Genomic DNA, 18,154 nt, shown 5'->3' on the forward strand with positions numbered 1-18,154 from the left:
TGAAAAAAAAAAAAAAAAAAACAAGCCGCATCTTCTCTTGAAGGAGTACTATTCCACAGTCTTGAGCCAGCGTACATATTCTCTGTCACAAGGCAATATAAACAGAATCATTAGTTTTGCAACTTCGCTCTGATCGCCAATGAAGCTCCTCATTGGCTCCCAGCTCCACATGGGCGTCAAGCAAAACAATCCATTCGATCACTTCTGCCCTCCCACACTCTATGCACCTGTGGACATTGACACTTAACTGCCTCAGCAATGGCGGAGCTCACTCACCCTTACTATCCCCTAGGGGCAAAGATTGCGGATTATTCGCCCAACCAGACACCAGTCCTTGAGCTGCTTTTTTTGGCTGCTGCGGCATCTATCGTCCTCCTGGGGGTGACATTGGCGGTGGTCAGTTATGTGCGACCGACCCTGCGGATGGCAGATCGAATTGCCATTTTGTGGTTTGTGCTTTGTATGACTCTGGTTGAACACGCTGTACTCGAAAAGACAGGGGACTGACCAGCATAATCTCCAGCGGGAAGTCTGCATTGCTTCTTCGAGGGCTACTTCATGATTCACCATGACCATATGGCATCGGCCCAAGATCTCTTTGGGCAACTATGGAAGGAGTATGCCCTGTCCGACTCTCGATACATGACTGCCGACACACTGGTGCTGTGCATGGAGACGATGACTGTGGTGAGTACCGGACATTGATCCATGGATATATCCATGAATGTGAAGGCTGTGTTCTCTGATCCCATTCAATTCTATAGTTGATATGGGGCCCTCTCTGTTTTGTCGTTGCATACTTGATCGCAAATCGCCATTCCCTGCGCCACGCCATCCAGGTCATCGTCTGCATGAGCCATCTCTACGGCGACGCGCTGTACTATGCAACGAGTCTCTTCGATGAATATGTCCACGGGCGGGCATACTGCCGACCCGAGCCATATTATTTCTGGGTATATTATTTCTTCATGAATTTCATCTGGATCGTCGTGCCATCCTGTATGTTTCTTTCTTCCTTTTCCCTTGCACCGAACTATTGCTTACTTGCACAGACTATCTCTTTGACAGCATCACGACGATCTCGGCAGCCTTGAAAAAACATGAGGAGTCCGCTGAAGGCCGTAAAACACAATAGCGCATTTTCTGTCTTATTCGCCACAGCGGGCCGACTTGGTGGAGGCGTTGGGCGCGCATGAGGGCTAAGGCGCTGGTCGGGTTTGAGATTGGGAGAAAGAACCCGAGATTGTCGGGGCGAAAATATATGAGTATATGGCCCTAACCTCATAGCCCAAGGGAAAGAAACAAACATTATAGAGAAAACAAACGAAAGAGAAACTGAATAGAAAGGGGTTTCCAGACGGTATTCAAAGGCTTGTATCATAGCTATCCATGGATCTATCCAAAGACATCTGAAGTAGATAATAAAGCCTCTTCAAGAACAGTCGCTTGTCCAACATAGAACATAGAAGAAATTCAATCTCATCGAACCGTGGGATTTCTCTCTTCATTAATCCGCATCATATGGACATGGGCTGTGATGGTCAATCCGATGACGCTGCACCACCTGACGCGCCAAACTGGAGTGCCCCCCCGTCTTCTCTTTTTTCTTTTCCGATCTTTCCTCATCTCGTTCCCTCCTGTAGTCCCTCGTTTTCTCTTTGTCTCTTTGTCTCTGGGTAGAGGGTGATGTCGAGAATCCCGAGGATTGGTGACCATCAAGCGAACATTCACCAGACCACATCACAAGTCTCGAGGATCAGAAGATTATTCCCTGCATGAAACGGACAGAAGCAGATCACACGTCGATTTGAGGCGATCGGCGATCGCCCCCTGGTTTCCCAGCAACCGATTAGTGGAGGGGGCAGAGAGATCCACGCTTATCGGGTCCTGTCAGCGGATTATCTGGATTTATCTGGATTGTTTACATCCCTCGCCCATCGTCATTCGAACCGGGACAAAAAAAAAGATCATCCAAAAAACAAAAAGCAAATACTTGTGGTCCATGTGCTCTCTGATCTAAGGTAGAGGCGTCTGGGTCCGGTTGTCTTGTGAGTCAACACCGACCGGGGATGTCTCGGCTAGCTGCTCTGGCAACAAAACTCGAAGATCTCTAGCTGAATGGATGCGCTTCTTTTTTGTTTCATGATTCTAGGTATCGATGCCGTCTCCTGCCACGCCGCATCGGCCCTCCAACCGAGGAGAGAGTGCCAAACCTACGCCGACAAAGCCGCTGGACATTGGAGAACCGTTGGGAATCCACGACACCAACACGGTTCGCTCGCGAGTGCGGAAATGGCAACAACATGGCGGAGGCGTGATTACAATCGACGATCCTTACGCTGATGACGGCGACGAAAATAACGCGAAAACGAAGCCCAAGCCCGGCAAGATCAGGCTGGATCGGATAGACAAGACAGACAGAGCGGACAGGACGGACAAGGATGGGTCGACCGTGTCGACTGTGTTGACTGTGCCAACCAGGAAGCGCAGCCATAGTACACCCCGGAAGCGAGTGATCAGCGACGAGCACTGGAAGAAAAATCGAAATCGATCGTCCACTCAAACGGCCTCGCGCAACCTGCCTGCTCCGAATCGCATCTCTGAATATACAGTCAACGACACCACGGGATCTCCACGAGCGAAGAGAGATGATAAGCATGATGATAGAGAAAAGGGCCGGGAATCGCTTCGGCACGGGGCGAATCGGGGCCTTGGAGCAGGCTCCAGGTCTCCTGTTCGAGAATGGAAACCTCGGAGAAATGGCGAATCGATCCCACCTAGACCGAAATCCATGGCCGCGCTCTCTGAGGTTTCGGAGAAGTTACGATCAAATTCTCCCCCCCCAGAGGACATCGAATGGGCACCAAGTGAAGCCGACTTCTCCGAGCTGTCGAAGAGGCGCGCCCGAGGTCGCCCCAAAGCGCCAAAAGGGGGCATTTTTTCGCATATGTTTGACGAATCCAAGAAGATGTTTGCGAAGCCGGAGCATGAACCACCGAAGTCCAATCCGCCTGGGAATCGTGGAGCTAAGATCGAAGCGTGGCTGTCGGGGACGCCAGATCCCTTCTTAGATGAAGAAGATTCTAAAAGTGACATGCCAGCTCCCTTGGACACCAAGGCAGCCCGGGCGAGGAGATCTCAGAGACTGGCGGATGGAGATCTTGATCGTGCGTCCGAACTTGAGAAATCACAGGATGGCGAGTCTCGGCCGAAGAGCTCCCACAGTCGACACTCCAAAGAGAGGGATGGTCCTTCGCCGAAGCACCATAAAGCCCAAGAACGCGATGCCACTTCAGAGCCGAAACGAGCAAGCACTGATAGAGGCCATCAACCACCGCTCAAGCCCCGAGACGCCAAACCAGTACGCGATAAGCCGCATGAGGAGCGCCTTGCGCTATCGGATTCTGATATGCATTCTGAACTGAATTCGGAAATACAACCTCCTTCCGAAGGGTCTGAAGTTTCTGGCCATAATGCACCTGTTCCGCTTAGCCGCAAGCGCCCCTTCCCCAGCACCGGGTATCATCGATTGTCAACGATTGCTTCCGCTGAAACGATAAGCACCTCTACCGAGAGACCGGCACCTGTGCCGCAGAAAACCGCTTCTACCACGCTCACTGAAGAAGCAGAAGAAGCCGAGAAAGAAGACCACTTCGATCCAGACTCGCTTCCAGCCGTTTCATCACAACTGAAAAGGCGGCTTACAACCCACAATGACCTCATGTCCGTTTTGTCAGTTCCTGCAAGCCGTAGCAGAAGCATTCGGTCTGGCCGAAGTATTCGATCCAACAAGAGTCGTCTGGCGCATGCCACTGTTGCCGATCTACTACAGGAGTTCTCTGCGGACGAAGCAAAATACATGCGCGAGCTCAAAACACTGGTCGGTGGTGTGATTCCGGTGCTGCTAACATGCGTCCTCTCGCGCTCCGACTCTGCCATTGCTGCGGGTCTATTTCGACCGTCGCTGGACCCCAAAGATGACATGAACTTTTCGAAACCAATTGTCAACATGGGCGTTGCGGTAGAGCGTCTGAAAACTTTACACAAGAGAATCCCACAAGATAATCCGGATGCTTTACTTAATTGGGCACAGGGTGCACAGCGAGTCTATCGCGAATATCTCAAAGCATGGAGGCTGGGATTCAAGGATGTTGTTGTGAACCTGGCTCCTCTGGAGGAAGGGGACGATGGAAACAATGCCGATACCAAGAGCTTGGACGAAGGCATGGAGCGAGATGAAAATGGTGATGTGATCGACAGCGAAGGCGAGAAGGTTGATGTCGCATACTTGCTCAAACGTCCATTGGTGCGGCTCAAATACCTCGCCAAGAGCTTCAAAGGCATCAATACACTTCAACCGTCGTCCAAGGCCGAGGAGATCGCCACAGCGTACCAGTCTCTTGTTATCGATGCTCGAAAACGTGCTCGAGATGAACGAGCAAGACTCGAAGATGAATCCGCCGCTAGTATCGATGCGACTCGCGTCAGAGATCCAATGACATTGGGTGTCCTTCGTGGTGTAACGGTTGACCAATCCCGACGTGTCCGGGCAAGGGACTTTTTCAACCTATCGCTGTATCACTCCAGCGGTCAGCTGGTCGATTGTCGAGCCGAGCTACTATACCGAGACAATACCCCGAGCAAGGGAATGGGCGGGGACTTGTTGATCTGTGAGATTGATCATTCAGATCGTTGGCTTCTTTTCCCGCCCATGGACCTTCGATGTGTTTCTGCTCGCACCGGTGATAGCAAGGGCGAGATTGTGGTCATGCTACGCAGCGCTCCGGGACAACAGACGAAATACTGGCAGGAATTAATCTCACTCCGGATTGACGAAGAAGATATTGGGGCAGAGTGGATCCAGCTGTTAGGATCGGATCCCATTCCACCCTCGATCTGCAGAAGCCAGAGCTTCATCAGCCGAGCCAAACAACACAAGGCCCGCAGACCCGCGCCAAATGAATCACCACCGAGACCCAATCCAAGTGATGTTGATATTCCAATTGGCGAGAAAGCTACCAGCAAACGACGCTCTCTCACCCCCAAGGAGCAGTTCTCAGACCCAAGCACTGTCAGTTCCTCTGCCGCCGAAACTAGAAGCTCGGTATACTCTACAGTTACTCGGGATACAGACTATACTACCGGAGGGTCAGAACTGTCGATCAAACCGTCTCGCCCTGACCTCCCGCTTCTTCCGTCCACAGTCACCACAGAAAAGAGCGCGCCTGGGTTAAAAAGATCCAAAGCAAAGCGGCAGTCCCGCTACGGAGACAGCCCGGCTGCCTCTGAAACCACCACCCCGAAAACTGTGGTATCTGACAAGGCGGCTGAACCGCCGTCCTCCCGGGGTAGATTCTACGGCGAAGACAAAGATTTGGCCAAAGACACAGCATCTCCCATGGAGAAGCCCCTGCAAAAATCCCCACAGAAGACTGCCCAGAGAACACCTCAGAAATCACCTGTGAAGGATTTGTCGGAGAGAGAATCGCCACGCCTGTCATCCGTGCCTTCGGCAACCCTCCCCCTGATTCCCAAGATCCGGAGTGCTAGCAGTCAGACCCATTTGTCCACGCCCAACACCGAACCCGAGGAAGAGGACTATCCCCCACTTGAGTCCTTACCTGATCAAGATATTCCCGAGACCCCTACAAGGGCCAAGAGGAGTAAGTCTCGGGGACAATCGAACCATGAGGACACGCCTCCGCCGCCACCGCCGCCTCATCGCTCGCCTAGTCCTGCTTCCAAGAAGCTCTCGAATACCCCAGTTCTTAGCCCAAGTGGTGCTCCGCTCAAAAGACGGGGCTCCTCTCCCCTGAAGCATGAATATGAACCCTCCACAGCTTCAGACTCCTATTCGGACTCTGACTCGGACGCCTCGACTGTGCGGCACTATGCCTATTCCTCATCTGAATACTCAAGATCCTTGTCCGATTCAGATGAGTACTCGTCGACTTCAGAGGACGATTACGAACCACCTCCCAAACTACGAGAATATGACACGGTCACCTCGGAAACGAGCTCACTATCACCATCGAACTCAGCATCGCAAAGTGGCTACCGAGCCGTTCCATTACAGCCCGCCAAATTCTCCAAAGCCATTGCGTCTGTTTTTGCTTGGTCTGAGAAGGGAACTTGGGACAGCGTGCTCCCTGACGAATGCAACATCATCGTCAGCCCCGGTCTCATCGAAGCTTTCAAGGGCATCGATCCCAACAACACCCCGGAGCGAGCAGACAAGGCTTCCAGGTCATCTCGGCCACTCATTTCCCTTGAATTGACACCACTCGTTCCCATCCGCCGCGGCACTGCCATCGACATCAGCATCCGCTCGCCTCCTACCGAACGGTCCAAGATCACATCCAGAAGCAACATCATGTTCCGTTCTCGCAACCCCGACGAATGCGACGCTCTTTACGGCCTAATCAACCAAGCACGGATCAACAACCCCACCTATATTGCTCTTCAAAATGCGCGCGGTCCCATCAACGACCCCATTCAATCCTTCGAGCCAGCCACCAAAGCCGGTGGAGGCCTGTTCGGCTGGCCGCGTCGCAGAAAGAGCTACCGCGCGTCCGGCGCCCCACGATCGTTGGCAGAAGGCTCCGACAGCAGTGTCGGAACAATGAGCAGCGCCTTCTCAGCGCTGAAGCGGTTCGGCGCCAGTAGTAGAATGTTCAACATTGCCCGGTCGACTGTGACCTCCCGAAACGGCGGAGAAGACAGTCTGTATTCGGGCTCCGCAGACTCAGGTACTCACACATCCCCGACTTCGGGCATCGGCCGTATCGCCGCCGCCATAAAGGGCGCCGACGGCATCGGCCTGTCCAACGCCAAGATCCGCCTGTACGTGCGCGAGTCCGCCTCCAAGTGGCGCGACATGGGCGCCGCCCGTCTCACCATCATGCCCGCCCCGCCCAAGAACCCGCCCTCGCGCCCCGGCACGGCCGTCAGCGGCCGCAGCGACAGTAGTAGCACTCCGCACCCGGACAGTTTCGATGGCACAAGCTCCCCGCCTGCGTCCGGGACTGCCTCGCCCCGCCGCGAAGTCGAGCCCGAGAAACGTATCATCGTCCGTGGCAAAACCCGTGGCGAGGTTCTGTTGGATGTGTGTCTTGGCGAGAGCTCCTTTGAGCGTGTTGCCCGCACCGGTATCGCAGTCTCCGTTTGGGAGGAGAGCGGCGCCATCGCGAAAGAGGGCGGTGTCACTAGCAGCTCGCAGCGCATCTACATGGTCCAGATGAAGAGCGAGGCTGAGGCTGCTTATACTTTTGGTCTTGTGGGTAAGCTACGCTATTGATGGTTGATGGTTGATGGGTGATGTTCTATGCATCCGCATTTCGGGGGTTATGGGACGGTTACATGGCGAAATGGTTGTTCGTTCTCGTTTTTTTTTCTCTTTCCCTTCATTTTCATTTTCATTTAGTATCTAGATATTGTCTGTCGCTTCTCGACTTTTCTTTTTTGTACATTTAGACCTTGACTGCATGGAACTTGGTTCTTGGTGTTTGTTACCATAAAAGTTTTCTTGAGATGTAGTTGGACGTGTGGTTTACCTTGGATAGATGTCCTATCAAATGCAAATGATTTGCATTTCTCAGGACGTCGAGTAGTATATAGTCTAAATAAAGCCAATATCAATGCCCACAGTCCGCAATCCATGCCACGCATAACTCTCGAGGTCATGGCATAACCCCAACTAATCCCTAAACAAAAACAATCTTCCAGACTTCCAGACCTCATCCATAAAATCAGCTACCGGGGACAGCATCAGACGGACCCTCTACCTCAGCAGCATTAGACTTCTTAAAAATATACCCGATGCGATTGCACTCGTCCTTGAGCAGGGACACCAGCACATCATCATCGATAGCAGAAGCAAGACCAGCGTTATCATCATCGTCCTGGCCATCATCCTTCGACAAAGGTGAGAGCAAAGACGGGTCGATATGCGAGTACAGCGCCAAAGACTGGTGCATCTTGTCCTCCGACTTCCGCGTCTTCTTGCCCTTTCGATTCCGTGCGCGATGAGACCCATCGCGAATGGATCGCTCCTGCTTCTCCATGTCGACCTGCGAGGCTTTCATGAGGGTAGGAAAATCCGGGAGGTCGTCGTCCGACGAGAGCTCTGTTAGCTCAAAGGCGTCGGAGTCATTATTATCGTTACCATCGCGCGGATTGGGGGTAGCTGTGCCGCAGGTAGAGACAGAGGGAGAAGAATTAGAAGAAGAAGCCGCAACACCCTTTCCGCCGCAGTCACAACCCAGCAGCTCATGAGTCTGGCAGCGGCTCTCCTGGTCCAAACGAAAGAGGTCGCGCAGCTCGGCGGTCGAGAACTGCGCGACGTTGTTCTTGTGCTCCATGACGCTGTCGGCCAGTCCGATTTTGGTGACTTGGCGCTGCCAGATCTTTTCTTCGAGGCTGCCCTTTAGCAGCACGCGGTAGATGCGGCAGTGACGCTTTTGTCCGTCGCGGTGGATGCGCGCCATGGCTTGGATATCTGTTGCTGGATTCCAGTCGACGTCGAAGAGGATGAGCCGGCTGGCGCCGATGAGATTGAGACCAGTGCCGCCTGCCTTGGCGGATAGCAGGAATGCGAAGCAGGCTTCGGCAGGGAGGCGGTTGAAGTCGTCGACTAGTGGCTGGCGTTTTTGGGCGGGCGTGCCCCCATCTAGGCGGAGGAAGGGGAGGCCGAGCGAGGTGAGGAGTGTGGCGAGAAGAGTTAGCGTCGATGTGTAGTTGGAGACTAAGACGACCTTTTCGGAGGTTTTGGTGCGTAGGGTATCGAGCAGCTGGTCGAGGACGCGCACCTTGGCGCTTGACGAGGGGGAGAAGTTGCGGAGGAGATTTGGAGGGAGCGAGGATAAGAGCGTGGCAATGGTATCGTTGGGCGAGTTGTCGTTGTTCTTCGCGGATAGCAATGACGGGCTATTGCAAAGCTTCTTTAGGATGGTGATGAGCTGGAGTGCACTCTCTGAATTGCCCAGAGCGGATTGAAAAACAGGAGATGCGAGAACGCCCTGGTATATATTTGCTTGAGGGCGAGTCGGGTTGCAGAAGAGCACGTATTCCGTCTTCGGGGGAAGATACTTGGCCAGCACATCGGCGGTTCGGCGGAGTATGAACTTCGATGTGAGTTCCCTTAGTTCCTCGTTTCTGGATTCGCCTTTCTCGATATCCTTGCTCGTGGCTTCTGGTTGTCTGCTTCGGACAATTGGCACCTCGAACTCCCGGATGAAAGCCTTGAACGTCCCGAGAATTCCTGGATTGACGAGATCCACGGCTGCAAAGAACTCACGCAGATCATTTTGAATTGGCGTGCCCGACAAAATCACCCTTTTTGTGGCATTGAGGGATTGGATAGCTTGTCCGCTCTTGTTTTGCAGGGTCTTGAGTCGGTGTCCTTCATCTGCAATGATAATGTCGACGCCCGCGCTTTTGGCTAGAGCCTCCTGCACAGTCCTTAATTTCTCGTACCCCACAATCATGATGTTGTAAGCACGGCCCTTGGTGAAATCGGTCAGACGTTTCCTCTGGTCATCGAGGACAAAAACCCCGATTCTCTCATTGCCGAGCCACTTGCGGAATTCCTTCCGCCAATTGTTGATGAGTGTCACTGGGCAGACGATGAGGGCCTTTCTGATAACGGGTGGATCTTCGTAAACGGGATTCTGCTTCAAAAGGGTCCAGAGTAAGGCGATGGTTTGTAACGTCTTGCCTAGCCCCATGTCGTCTGCTAGAATGGCGCCTTCACCGTTGAATGGTCGCATTCCCATCACGCACTCGTAGAGAAACTTGACACCCTCACGTTGATGTTGACGTAGATTTTTGGAGAGTAAAGGATCCATCACCACATCAACAATCTGTTTCCCCTTGGGAGCTGAGCTAGGTCGGGGTAGAACCAGGGCCCCGGGAGCATTTGGATCATGGCGGGGAACGACTTTGCCAGCGGAAGGCGGAACAATTGTATTTTCGAGCAACGGCTTCTTATAGGCACCAAAGGCTGCCGCTTCTTGTGTAGCAGCACCAGTAGCCAGCGCCAACGAACTCCGTTTGAGGGATTGGGGTTTGTTGGAAGCAGCGAGCGTGGGCGTACTCCGTCCCTCACCCTTCGAGAGCGGCACAAACTCCTTCGACGCGGGCGTTGGAGCAGGTTTCGTTCCTTCCAAGAACCGTCTACCAGAAAGATATTCCGCACGGGGTATTTCAGAGTCGATTTCGACCTCTTTCCCGGCAATGTACAGCGAGGAACCAGACTCAAGCGGAGATTCGTGCATCATGCGCCCCATATCCTTGCCTCCGACATCGCGCAGAGAAACAAACCCACCACGCGCAGAGAGGATGCCATCACCGTCCCATGTTTTATGCTTTTTGCCGCTCGGTTTGCGCCTAGCAGGGTTAGCTACCGAACTTGCGGAGAGCACTGCTCGCTCGCCCCCGATACATCTTCCGCAGGACACTTACCAAAGGACATTGAAGTATCTCTCGCCAGGTACAACATTCCTCGATGGCAATTCCGAGGTTGAATTTGTTGTCGTTTCTTTGCCTCTATTTCGAACTTGTAGTAGAGGCTTGCGATTGCCTATAGCTGGTCGCGTCTCGACATCGGGCGCTGGGTCGTCCTTGTGCAGGCGTGGTTTTTTGGCCGGGTGGTCTTGCTCTCCATTACCATTCGAGGGCTGAGAGGGTTTCTTAATCAAGGGGGGCTTGAAGGGCTTAAAGACCATGGCGAGTGTACGGAGTTTGTCACTTGGACGACGCTTGCCGACGCGCTGGTCGCGCAGACGCGAAACCACGTGATTTGCAACTAGAAAACCGAGAAAGGAAATGTAGATTGAACCTTGGAAGAATCGTAGCAAACTTCTTTAATTAATTGCAGAGCTGTATATTTACCTTCTGCAACTATATTAATTTGTATATACATATTTTCTCTAATTTTGATTTCTCGCAAAACCAACATTTATGGGCACACAGTAGGAGTATAGCACCTGAAAGTCATAAATGGATCATTATTGAAGAAAAAGTATATATAGACAGAGATTGTATATGCAACGAAAAGAAAAAGAAAGGGGAGTTTGAGCCCATAATCCCAAAAAGATCATTTCACTGAGCATCCTCCATCAGCGCCTTGTCGGTCAAGGGGATATTCTTCGGCCCTTCATAGCTACTCTGGCGGACGAACCACCAGACAGCAACAAAGATCGACAATCCACCGGTCATCAGACTGGCATAGTTCATGGACTGCGCCTCAGCGGGCAAAGCGTATGGGAAGCAGAAGATGACCACAAAGGAGAGGATGTAGACGCAGGACAGGGCATTGACGATGAAACCAATCGGGCCTTTCATGAAAAAGAAACCCGACACGAAAGAAGAGCGACGGGTCAGAAGGTGAGGGAAGATAGCCATAAAGTAGGAAAGACTGGACAACTGCACGAAGCAGCCCACAAAGGCACTGAAGGCGGTGGTCGAGCCGAGGTAGATGCAGGCCAGGATGGTGATCAGGCCGCCGCAGACCAGGGTGGCGTTGAACGGGTTGTGAAAGGTCGGGTTGATTTGGCCCAGCCAGTTCGAGAACGGGGTGGCGTGGTCGCGGGAGAGTGTCCACAGCGTACGGCCCGCGGTGATGTAGCAACCCGCGCAGGTGATGACGGTGGGGAGGAAGGCGACAATCAACAGCCCGAGAGCGCCGCCGCGAGACCCCGTTGCTTGGTAGTAGATTTCGGCCAAAGGGAAGTTGTAGACATTTTTGACGACCTGTGGGAGGTCCTGAATCGAGTAGAAGAGTGCGATCATATAGCAGACGCCGGTGACGAAGCCGACGGCCATCTGGGCTAGCACGGCTTTGGGGATGTTCCGACTGGGCCTGCCAAGGGAGAGTTAGCTTTAAAATGATAGCGAAGGCGAAGAAAAAAAGGAGCTTTTACTTGGGGATTTCCTCGGCCAGATGGGACGAGCAGTCCGGAGTGCCAACACTGTAGGCACCGTTGAGCATGCCGGCAACAAAGACAAAGCCCTGCTGGGAGTAGTTGGTTCCGTTGGTCCATTCTTGCCAGACCGAGTAGTCGGAGCCGTAGCCCACACCGTTCACATATGGCATGGCAGCACACACAATGATCGTAATCAACACACCGGCGAGAATGAAGAACATGCCGAGGTTGCCAATATATGGCAGAAAGCGATTCATGAAGAGGACGATACAGCAGCAGAGCCAGGTACAGATGATGAAGCTCACGAAGACATGCCAGGTTTGCGGGACAAAACCAGGGTGCATCAGCGCATACATGGATACCGTCTGCTGTCCCAGAATCGAGGACATCGAGGCCGCACCCAAGATCCAGGCCAGACAGTTCCAGAAACCAGCAAAGAAACCACAGATGCGACCATGCTTTCCGGCGGTGATGGTCGCCCAGTGATACACTCCACTGGCCGAGGGCATTCCCGATGCCAGTTCCGCAATGGATGCTGCGACGAGCCAGTAGCAGGCCGAAACTGCCATGCTGCATCGACTGTTAGAATACGCAATTTTCGCATGTCGCGGGGAGTCATACAATTCATAAATGCATCCAGCCAGACCACCGTTGTTCAATGCTGTCACCACACTGCCACCTTGCGCGATCCACGTGTTTCCCGTGGTCACAGCGACGGCGCAGATGCTGAGCAGACTGAAGTTCCGATCGAGTTCCTGGCGGTGGCCCGACGCATTGATCAACTCTCCCTGCGACTGTTCCTCCGAGGCAGACTCGGAGGTCTTCTTCTCCGCCAATTGCGACATGGTGAGTTCTCACTTGAAGTGATTTTCCCGCCCAAGACCAGATCGAAGAAAAAGTTGATCAAGAGATGCGGCAAGGGGGAAGACAGTATCTTTTCCCAGACGAGTTAAAGAATGGAATGGGAACACCACAGCATGAACCACCAGGCAATATGAAGATTGAAGGAGACAAAAGAAAGAAAAAGGAGAATTTCTTATTCTGGTGGAGTGTACAACAGTGTCCTGGGCAGAAAGTATCGACACTTGCGAATGACTTCCGGGTCCACCACCTCCACTGGCTAATCTCCAATCGAAAACTTCAACGGGCCAAGTCAAGACGTGGGGCAGGAACATCAGCAATTGGGGAGGCGACTGAGCCAAACTCCAACGGAGAGATGCACACGCGGAGATCCCATCATCTCGCGCTTTACCCAGAAGGGGAGCTCCAACAGACAGGATTTTTGTCTCTTGGAAGATGTGCAGATGCGACAGTTCGTGATGGATCGCATGGTTCTTCCTTTCTTCCTTCTACTTCTCAGGGTGTATTTAGGCACTCCAACCGACCGCGCGACTGGTCTTTCTCCAATCTCATTCACCAACTCGAGTCAGCAGTCACATCACAGGATGTGGCTCTCTGCCATACCGAGTCACTAATTGGCCTTGGAGACTCGAACTCGGACAAGGATTCTGAAACCATGCCTCGGTCGGCTCGATGGCTTCTCCAGTTCTCCAAGAAACACCAACTTTGGGATCCTGGTCCACGGATCGACCAAGCACACATCATGGACACTCCGGAATGGGTATCAGCGTAATGTGGATATCTTGATATCACAGCATGATGGTCTCTGGCGACTCAGGTTTGTCTACGATCTGATGGAATTACGGCGCCGAGCACACCATGGATCGTCATGGTCCTGCCCAACACAGTGGCAGCCAATGCCGACCCAAGATTCTATCTCTCCAGGATCTGGAAGAAATAGACACACTGCGATATGAGGGATCATTTCGATCGACACCCTGGAACCAGTATCAGGATGCGACACATAAATCATTTCAACAGGTACGTCGCATATTCCCCACTCGCAAGGACTGATTAGGGGGAAGTGTATGTGATGCCAGGAATGTGACGGTGGCCTCTGAGAGGGCACACTTCCAACCCACCGCAGGCTCTCCGGATCCCCACTATCAAAATCCCTCAATTCTGCAAGGGCGGGGCGGTTGATCAAATCAGACAAAAGAATTCGTCGATGCCGTTGTTCCCTCGACCCACCGGGACCCATCGCGGCCGTGACTAGTGGCAACTCTATCACACGCGGATGTTGCCCGGATGAAGTAAAGAGGACGACCCCGAACTCTTTTCCTGGGTTATTGGATGCTGATCGGTGATGATATTCAATCGTTTGTTAGATTGCTCTCCCCCACTGCGGGACTGACCTGCCTCCGCAAGGACTCTGCGAGTCTCTCTCCTTTGTCAAAGACCACCGCGCTGGCACGATTGAGTTCAGGCGGTGCCACTCCGAATCTACCTTGAGGGAAAAGTATGCTGTTGCTCGACTCTATCGGCCAACTCTTGGCACACTGGAAGGACCAACGATGATGTAGACTGGCCCTGCAAGTGTTCCGCAAACCTCCTCCGGCGGGCATGCCCCTTACGTAGCCGGAAGAAAGAGCCTTTCCAAGCAAAAGGAACATGCAGAGCTGAATGGAGGGTGGATCCATCTCTGCAGTGCGGTCAGGCACAAGAATTGTTCTGGTTGAAGCCAAACCAACGCGGTCCCAAGGACGCCGCCTCCATCGCAAGCCATGGAACCGCCCACCCTCTATTGATCCATTGACCCGCGAGGTCTTCTCGTTGGCTGTACACGGCCATCGGAGATCTACTTGCTCGCCTATGATCAGCACTTTCCTTCCATCCCTAGGAAACTTCTGCCCATGCACCTCCAATTTCAATAATCCTCATCACACGTACCGGGCCCCGATGAACCATCCTTCATCACTCTCCCTATCGTGCCTTTCTCCGGCAGATGTCTTGTCCCCGGAAAGTCTATGCATAATATCTAATCCCTGCTTTATTTTTGCCCTTTTTTATAAAAATGTGGGTGGTCCCCTCTTGCCCTAGCTGCGCTGAATGATCGCACACTAACGCCTCATTTTGAACTCGACAGGTTGAGGACTGACACCATGTCTGGTTTGGGAGGTGACTTTGGCCGCAGATTCGTTCGTGAAACATGGACTCTGTATGCCGTTGGCATCTTGGGTGCCGTGCTGCGATTGTGAGTAGACTGTTCCGTTACCGGATGGCGATGGTGGACTAACCCTAATGCGTTGGATAGCACTGCACGAATCCGACGGTTGGGCATCCGAAATCTGCAGAGTGATGACTACCTGATGGTATTTGCTATTTTCTGGTACACGCTTCTTTGTGTCTCGTTGAATCAAGTCGCCACTGGCGGCGGGTCGAATCTGATGACCGAGGAGGATATTCGAACCATGACAGCCCAAATCCATGCTGAGCGGGAGCGTGGTAGCAAATGGGTGTTTGTCTCGGAGCATTCTTTTGTACTCACCGTGTGGAGCTTGAAGGCGTGCATGCTGGTGATCTATGGGCGTATCACGTATGTTCTGAGAGCCCCGAGTGCATTGGCTGAACTAACACTGCGGTTTCATAGTGAAGGACTGCGTCAACGACGTTGGATCAACTACATCGCTATTTACGTTGCCGTGGGATTTGTCGCGACGGAGCTGTCGCTCTTTTTGATCTGTCGCCCGCTGTCAAACTACTGGGCCGTCCCAACCCCGAACTGTAAGAACGCACGCACTACGGGGTTTGCTTAAAGAAACTCACTGACCATACCACCAGACCAATGCTCCTCATATCAACACTACGAGATTGTCCAAGGATGCATCTCCATCTCCGCCGATTTCTTCATGCTCCTCGTTGCCATCCCACTCCTAATCCAAGTGCGGGTTCCAGTCAAGCAAAAGCTAATCCTCGTCCTCCTCTTTGGCATGGGAATCTTCGTCATTATCGCCGCGATCCTAACAAAAGTCTACTGCCTGGTCCCTTCACTAATCTCATACGTCTACATGAACTGGTACTTCCGCGAAGCAACAGTCGCAATCCTCGTGACCAACCTGCCCCTGATCTGGTCGCTTCTGCGCGATGTGTTCCCAGCCCTGAAGAGCTGGACGGGGGGATCGAAGAGAGGCACCGATCGGTACAAGTCCGGGCCATGGGCCAGCAAGGCCTCCGATCTTCGGCCGTATGGGCCATCCAGCCAGCTGCGCTCGGGCGAGTTTGGCATGCAGGATATGGGGCGCAGCGCGACTGTGCCACCCCAGAAGGCGACTGTTTCTGATACCAGTCTGCCCAGCGACGAGCGTGATATCAGCAGTGATGATGGTTCTGCGCGTGCTTTGCGTATTCGTCAGGATATCACTGTCACTGTGCACCATGACTCGCGGCCGCCTGATTATGAGTCGAGTTCGACGCATGTTGCGCGTGGATCCGAGCAAGTCTAGTCTAGTCTCGGGCGGCTTACTCGGGTTGATCAAAAGTTGTTTCTTAAGGCGTCCGGGAGATACCATGTTATTTTAATTACGTGTTACATATTGGCTTTGCTGTACATATTCACTTCTAGACTTGAGTGGCTTGTTATTTTAGGGGTATACTTGTATAGAATTGGGGTTTCGGTGTTGGAATATCTGAACATACCATGATCATGGTTGTTTCTTTCTTTCTTTTTTTGACATTCCCCTCAGGGGCATCTCCAAACCCAGAAATATACTCGTAATAGAATTTTTCACACGAGACCCGTCATATCAATTCCCAACACAGCATGGTGGGACACCGCCGATCTCCCGTCTTGCGCCAGCGCCGATCGTTGCGCAGTTTGTCACCCCGACCCGGGGATGCGAATTAATGGAGAAAAGAAAATGAAAAAAAAGTGCAGAAGGCAGGTTTATGGTTCGGAAGGGAGCTTTCCAGAAAATCACCTTATCGTCTCCCCTGACTCCAATGGAGAATATGAAAGTATGGGTTTCCGGCATTTTCCATGTAGATCGTTCGACGCTATCATTTTTATGGCTACCGCTCACCCCCACACACGAAACCTTTTCAATCTTGCGATATTTTGGGTTAACAAGATATGGCACGCCTGCCGAAATGAGTATGCAGTCCCGTTCTCAAAGTTGAAGAGGAACATGGAAGCCGCACCTGTTTTGCTAGGGAGAAGACATCTCTGCAAAGTCTTTTTCATCCTGTCAGAAGGGTTTGAGGGCTCCACTCCAAAACACACTCCTTTTCTCTCTTTCTATCCGGAACCACCCGTCTTCGGGAGAGTATTGGCTCCCTTGTCTATCGGTATTCCCCGGCCCACGGATCGGATGCGAAGTATTATTTTGTTGGACATATATGTTGCGAGACTGACATGATAAGAAGGCAATGGCTTCTTTGTTTCAGTACTAACTGCGTACTACTGATGGTCTTAGTGAATATACAGAATATTCTCTAGGTCTCCATCAATATTCTGGTTTCACGTTAACCATCCTCAAAAACATTCTACCCAGCATGGTTATAGTAATATCGCCACGTAACACACGCAAGTCCCTTCGAAAGACTATCAGAGTTTACACCAGAGTTGCGCTGCCCCACACCCAAACTCTCCAAATCTCCAACTCGACCCATTCTCCACATGTATATGCCTGTATGTCGAGTGTTAGGAGAGATGATCGTCCCAATTCCTGAACCACGGCGCAGTATTATCTCCAGATTACTGCAGTACTCGAATGATTGGTATATATGTTCTGTATAGATACCAGACAAAATGAGTGGAGTTCCCAAGACCACGCCAGGACTTGCCCTCATCTATCTCCATGCCTAATTCCTTACGTATTAGATAGGGAATGGGCGTATCTTTACTCGATCTGGGCGTCGATGCGTGCAATGACTCGGGGATAGACCGAATCGAGTAGCATGCAGCACTAGCCCTCGGTTAAACCAATCACTCGTAGCTGCGGGCTTTTCATCGTATCGGGATATATGATAAGGCTCCACTGTTGCTCAGGCCCTTTTACTACGAATGTGAGTCCTCGGTCTGCCCCGGCGAGAACCTTAACCTTGCGGTATCAAGGCACGGCATGTCCACTTGATTTCCAAGATTGGTCCTTAGCAAGCCATTTCACACTATTGAATCTTTGTGGGAAGTTTATCGGGGATTCTTTATGGTTTTGTGTCTTGTCTTGCTTATATCCACTGGCTTTAACTAGACTGGACTGGCCCGGTTGCTTGTTCGGAACTATCAACCGCACAGACTTACAGTAGCAGACCTCGGGAGGCTATCGATGCACTTAGGTCTATTCAAAGGTTTCTCTAGTAGGTACGGACCCTCCTTCCAGAGGAGACTGAAA

The 18,154-nt window shown here is 52.2% G+C and overlaps 5 protein-coding genes across 5 annotated transcripts; 3 read left to right on the forward strand and 2 right to left on the reverse strand.

Annotated features, from left to right (window-relative positions):
* Positions 1-258: 258 nt before the first annotated feature.
* Positions 259-1,135, forward strand: NUU61_006045 (EXPERA domain-containing protein; the record flags this gene model as incomplete). Its single annotated transcript, XM_056656573.1, has 4 exons — positions 259-460; positions 524-687; positions 765-999; positions 1,053-1,135. 4 exons carry the CDS (start codon positions 259-261, stop codon positions 1,133-1,135), a joined length of 684 nt encoding a protein of 227 aa, XP_056509373.1.
* A 1,023-nt stretch (positions 1,136-2,158) lies between these two features.
* NUU61_006046 (uncharacterized protein) lies at positions 2,159-7,297 on the forward strand (the record flags this gene model as incomplete). Its single annotated transcript, XM_056656574.1, has 1 exon — positions 2,159-7,297. One exon carries the CDS (start codon positions 2,159-2,161, stop codon positions 7,295-7,297), a length of 5,139 nt encoding a protein of 1,712 aa, XP_056509374.1.
* A 451-nt stretch (positions 7,298-7,748) lies between these two features.
* Positions 7,749-10,724, reverse strand: NUU61_006047 (DEAD/DEAH box helicase; the record flags this gene model as incomplete). Its single annotated transcript, XM_056656575.1, has 2 exons — positions 7,749-10,386; positions 10,462-10,724. 2 exons carry the CDS (start codon positions 10,722-10,724, stop codon positions 7,749-7,751), a joined length of 2,901 nt encoding a protein of 966 aa, XP_056509375.1.
* Positions 10,725-11,100: 376 nt separating this feature from the next.
* NUU61_006048 (uncharacterized protein) lies at positions 11,101-12,769 on the reverse strand (the record flags this gene model as incomplete). The annotated part of the gene is made up of 3 exons (XM_056656576.1): positions 11,101-11,860; positions 11,922-12,494; positions 12,546-12,769. 3 exons carry the CDS (start codon positions 12,767-12,769, stop codon positions 11,101-11,103), a joined length of 1,557 nt encoding a protein of 518 aa, XP_056509376.1.
* Positions 12,770-14,926: 2,157 nt separating this feature from the next.
* NUU61_006049 (uncharacterized protein) lies at positions 14,927-16,267 on the forward strand (the record flags this gene model as incomplete). Its single annotated transcript, XM_056656577.1, has 4 exons — positions 14,927-15,018; positions 15,079-15,360; positions 15,415-15,548; positions 15,606-16,267. The coding sequence occupies 4 exons, from the start codon at positions 14,927-14,929 to the stop codon at positions 16,265-16,267; spliced, it is 1,170 nt and encodes a 389-aa protein (XP_056509377.1).
* Positions 16,268-18,154: the final 1,887 nt, after the last annotated feature.

This window comes from Penicillium alfredii (genome assembly GCF_028826965.1).
Source record: "Penicillium alfredii strain IBT 34128 chromosome Unknown utg000009l_segment0_segment0, whole genome shotgun sequence".
Classification (NCBI taxonomy): Eukaryota; Fungi; Ascomycota; class Eurotiomycetes; order Eurotiales; family Aspergillaceae; genus Penicillium; species Penicillium alfredii.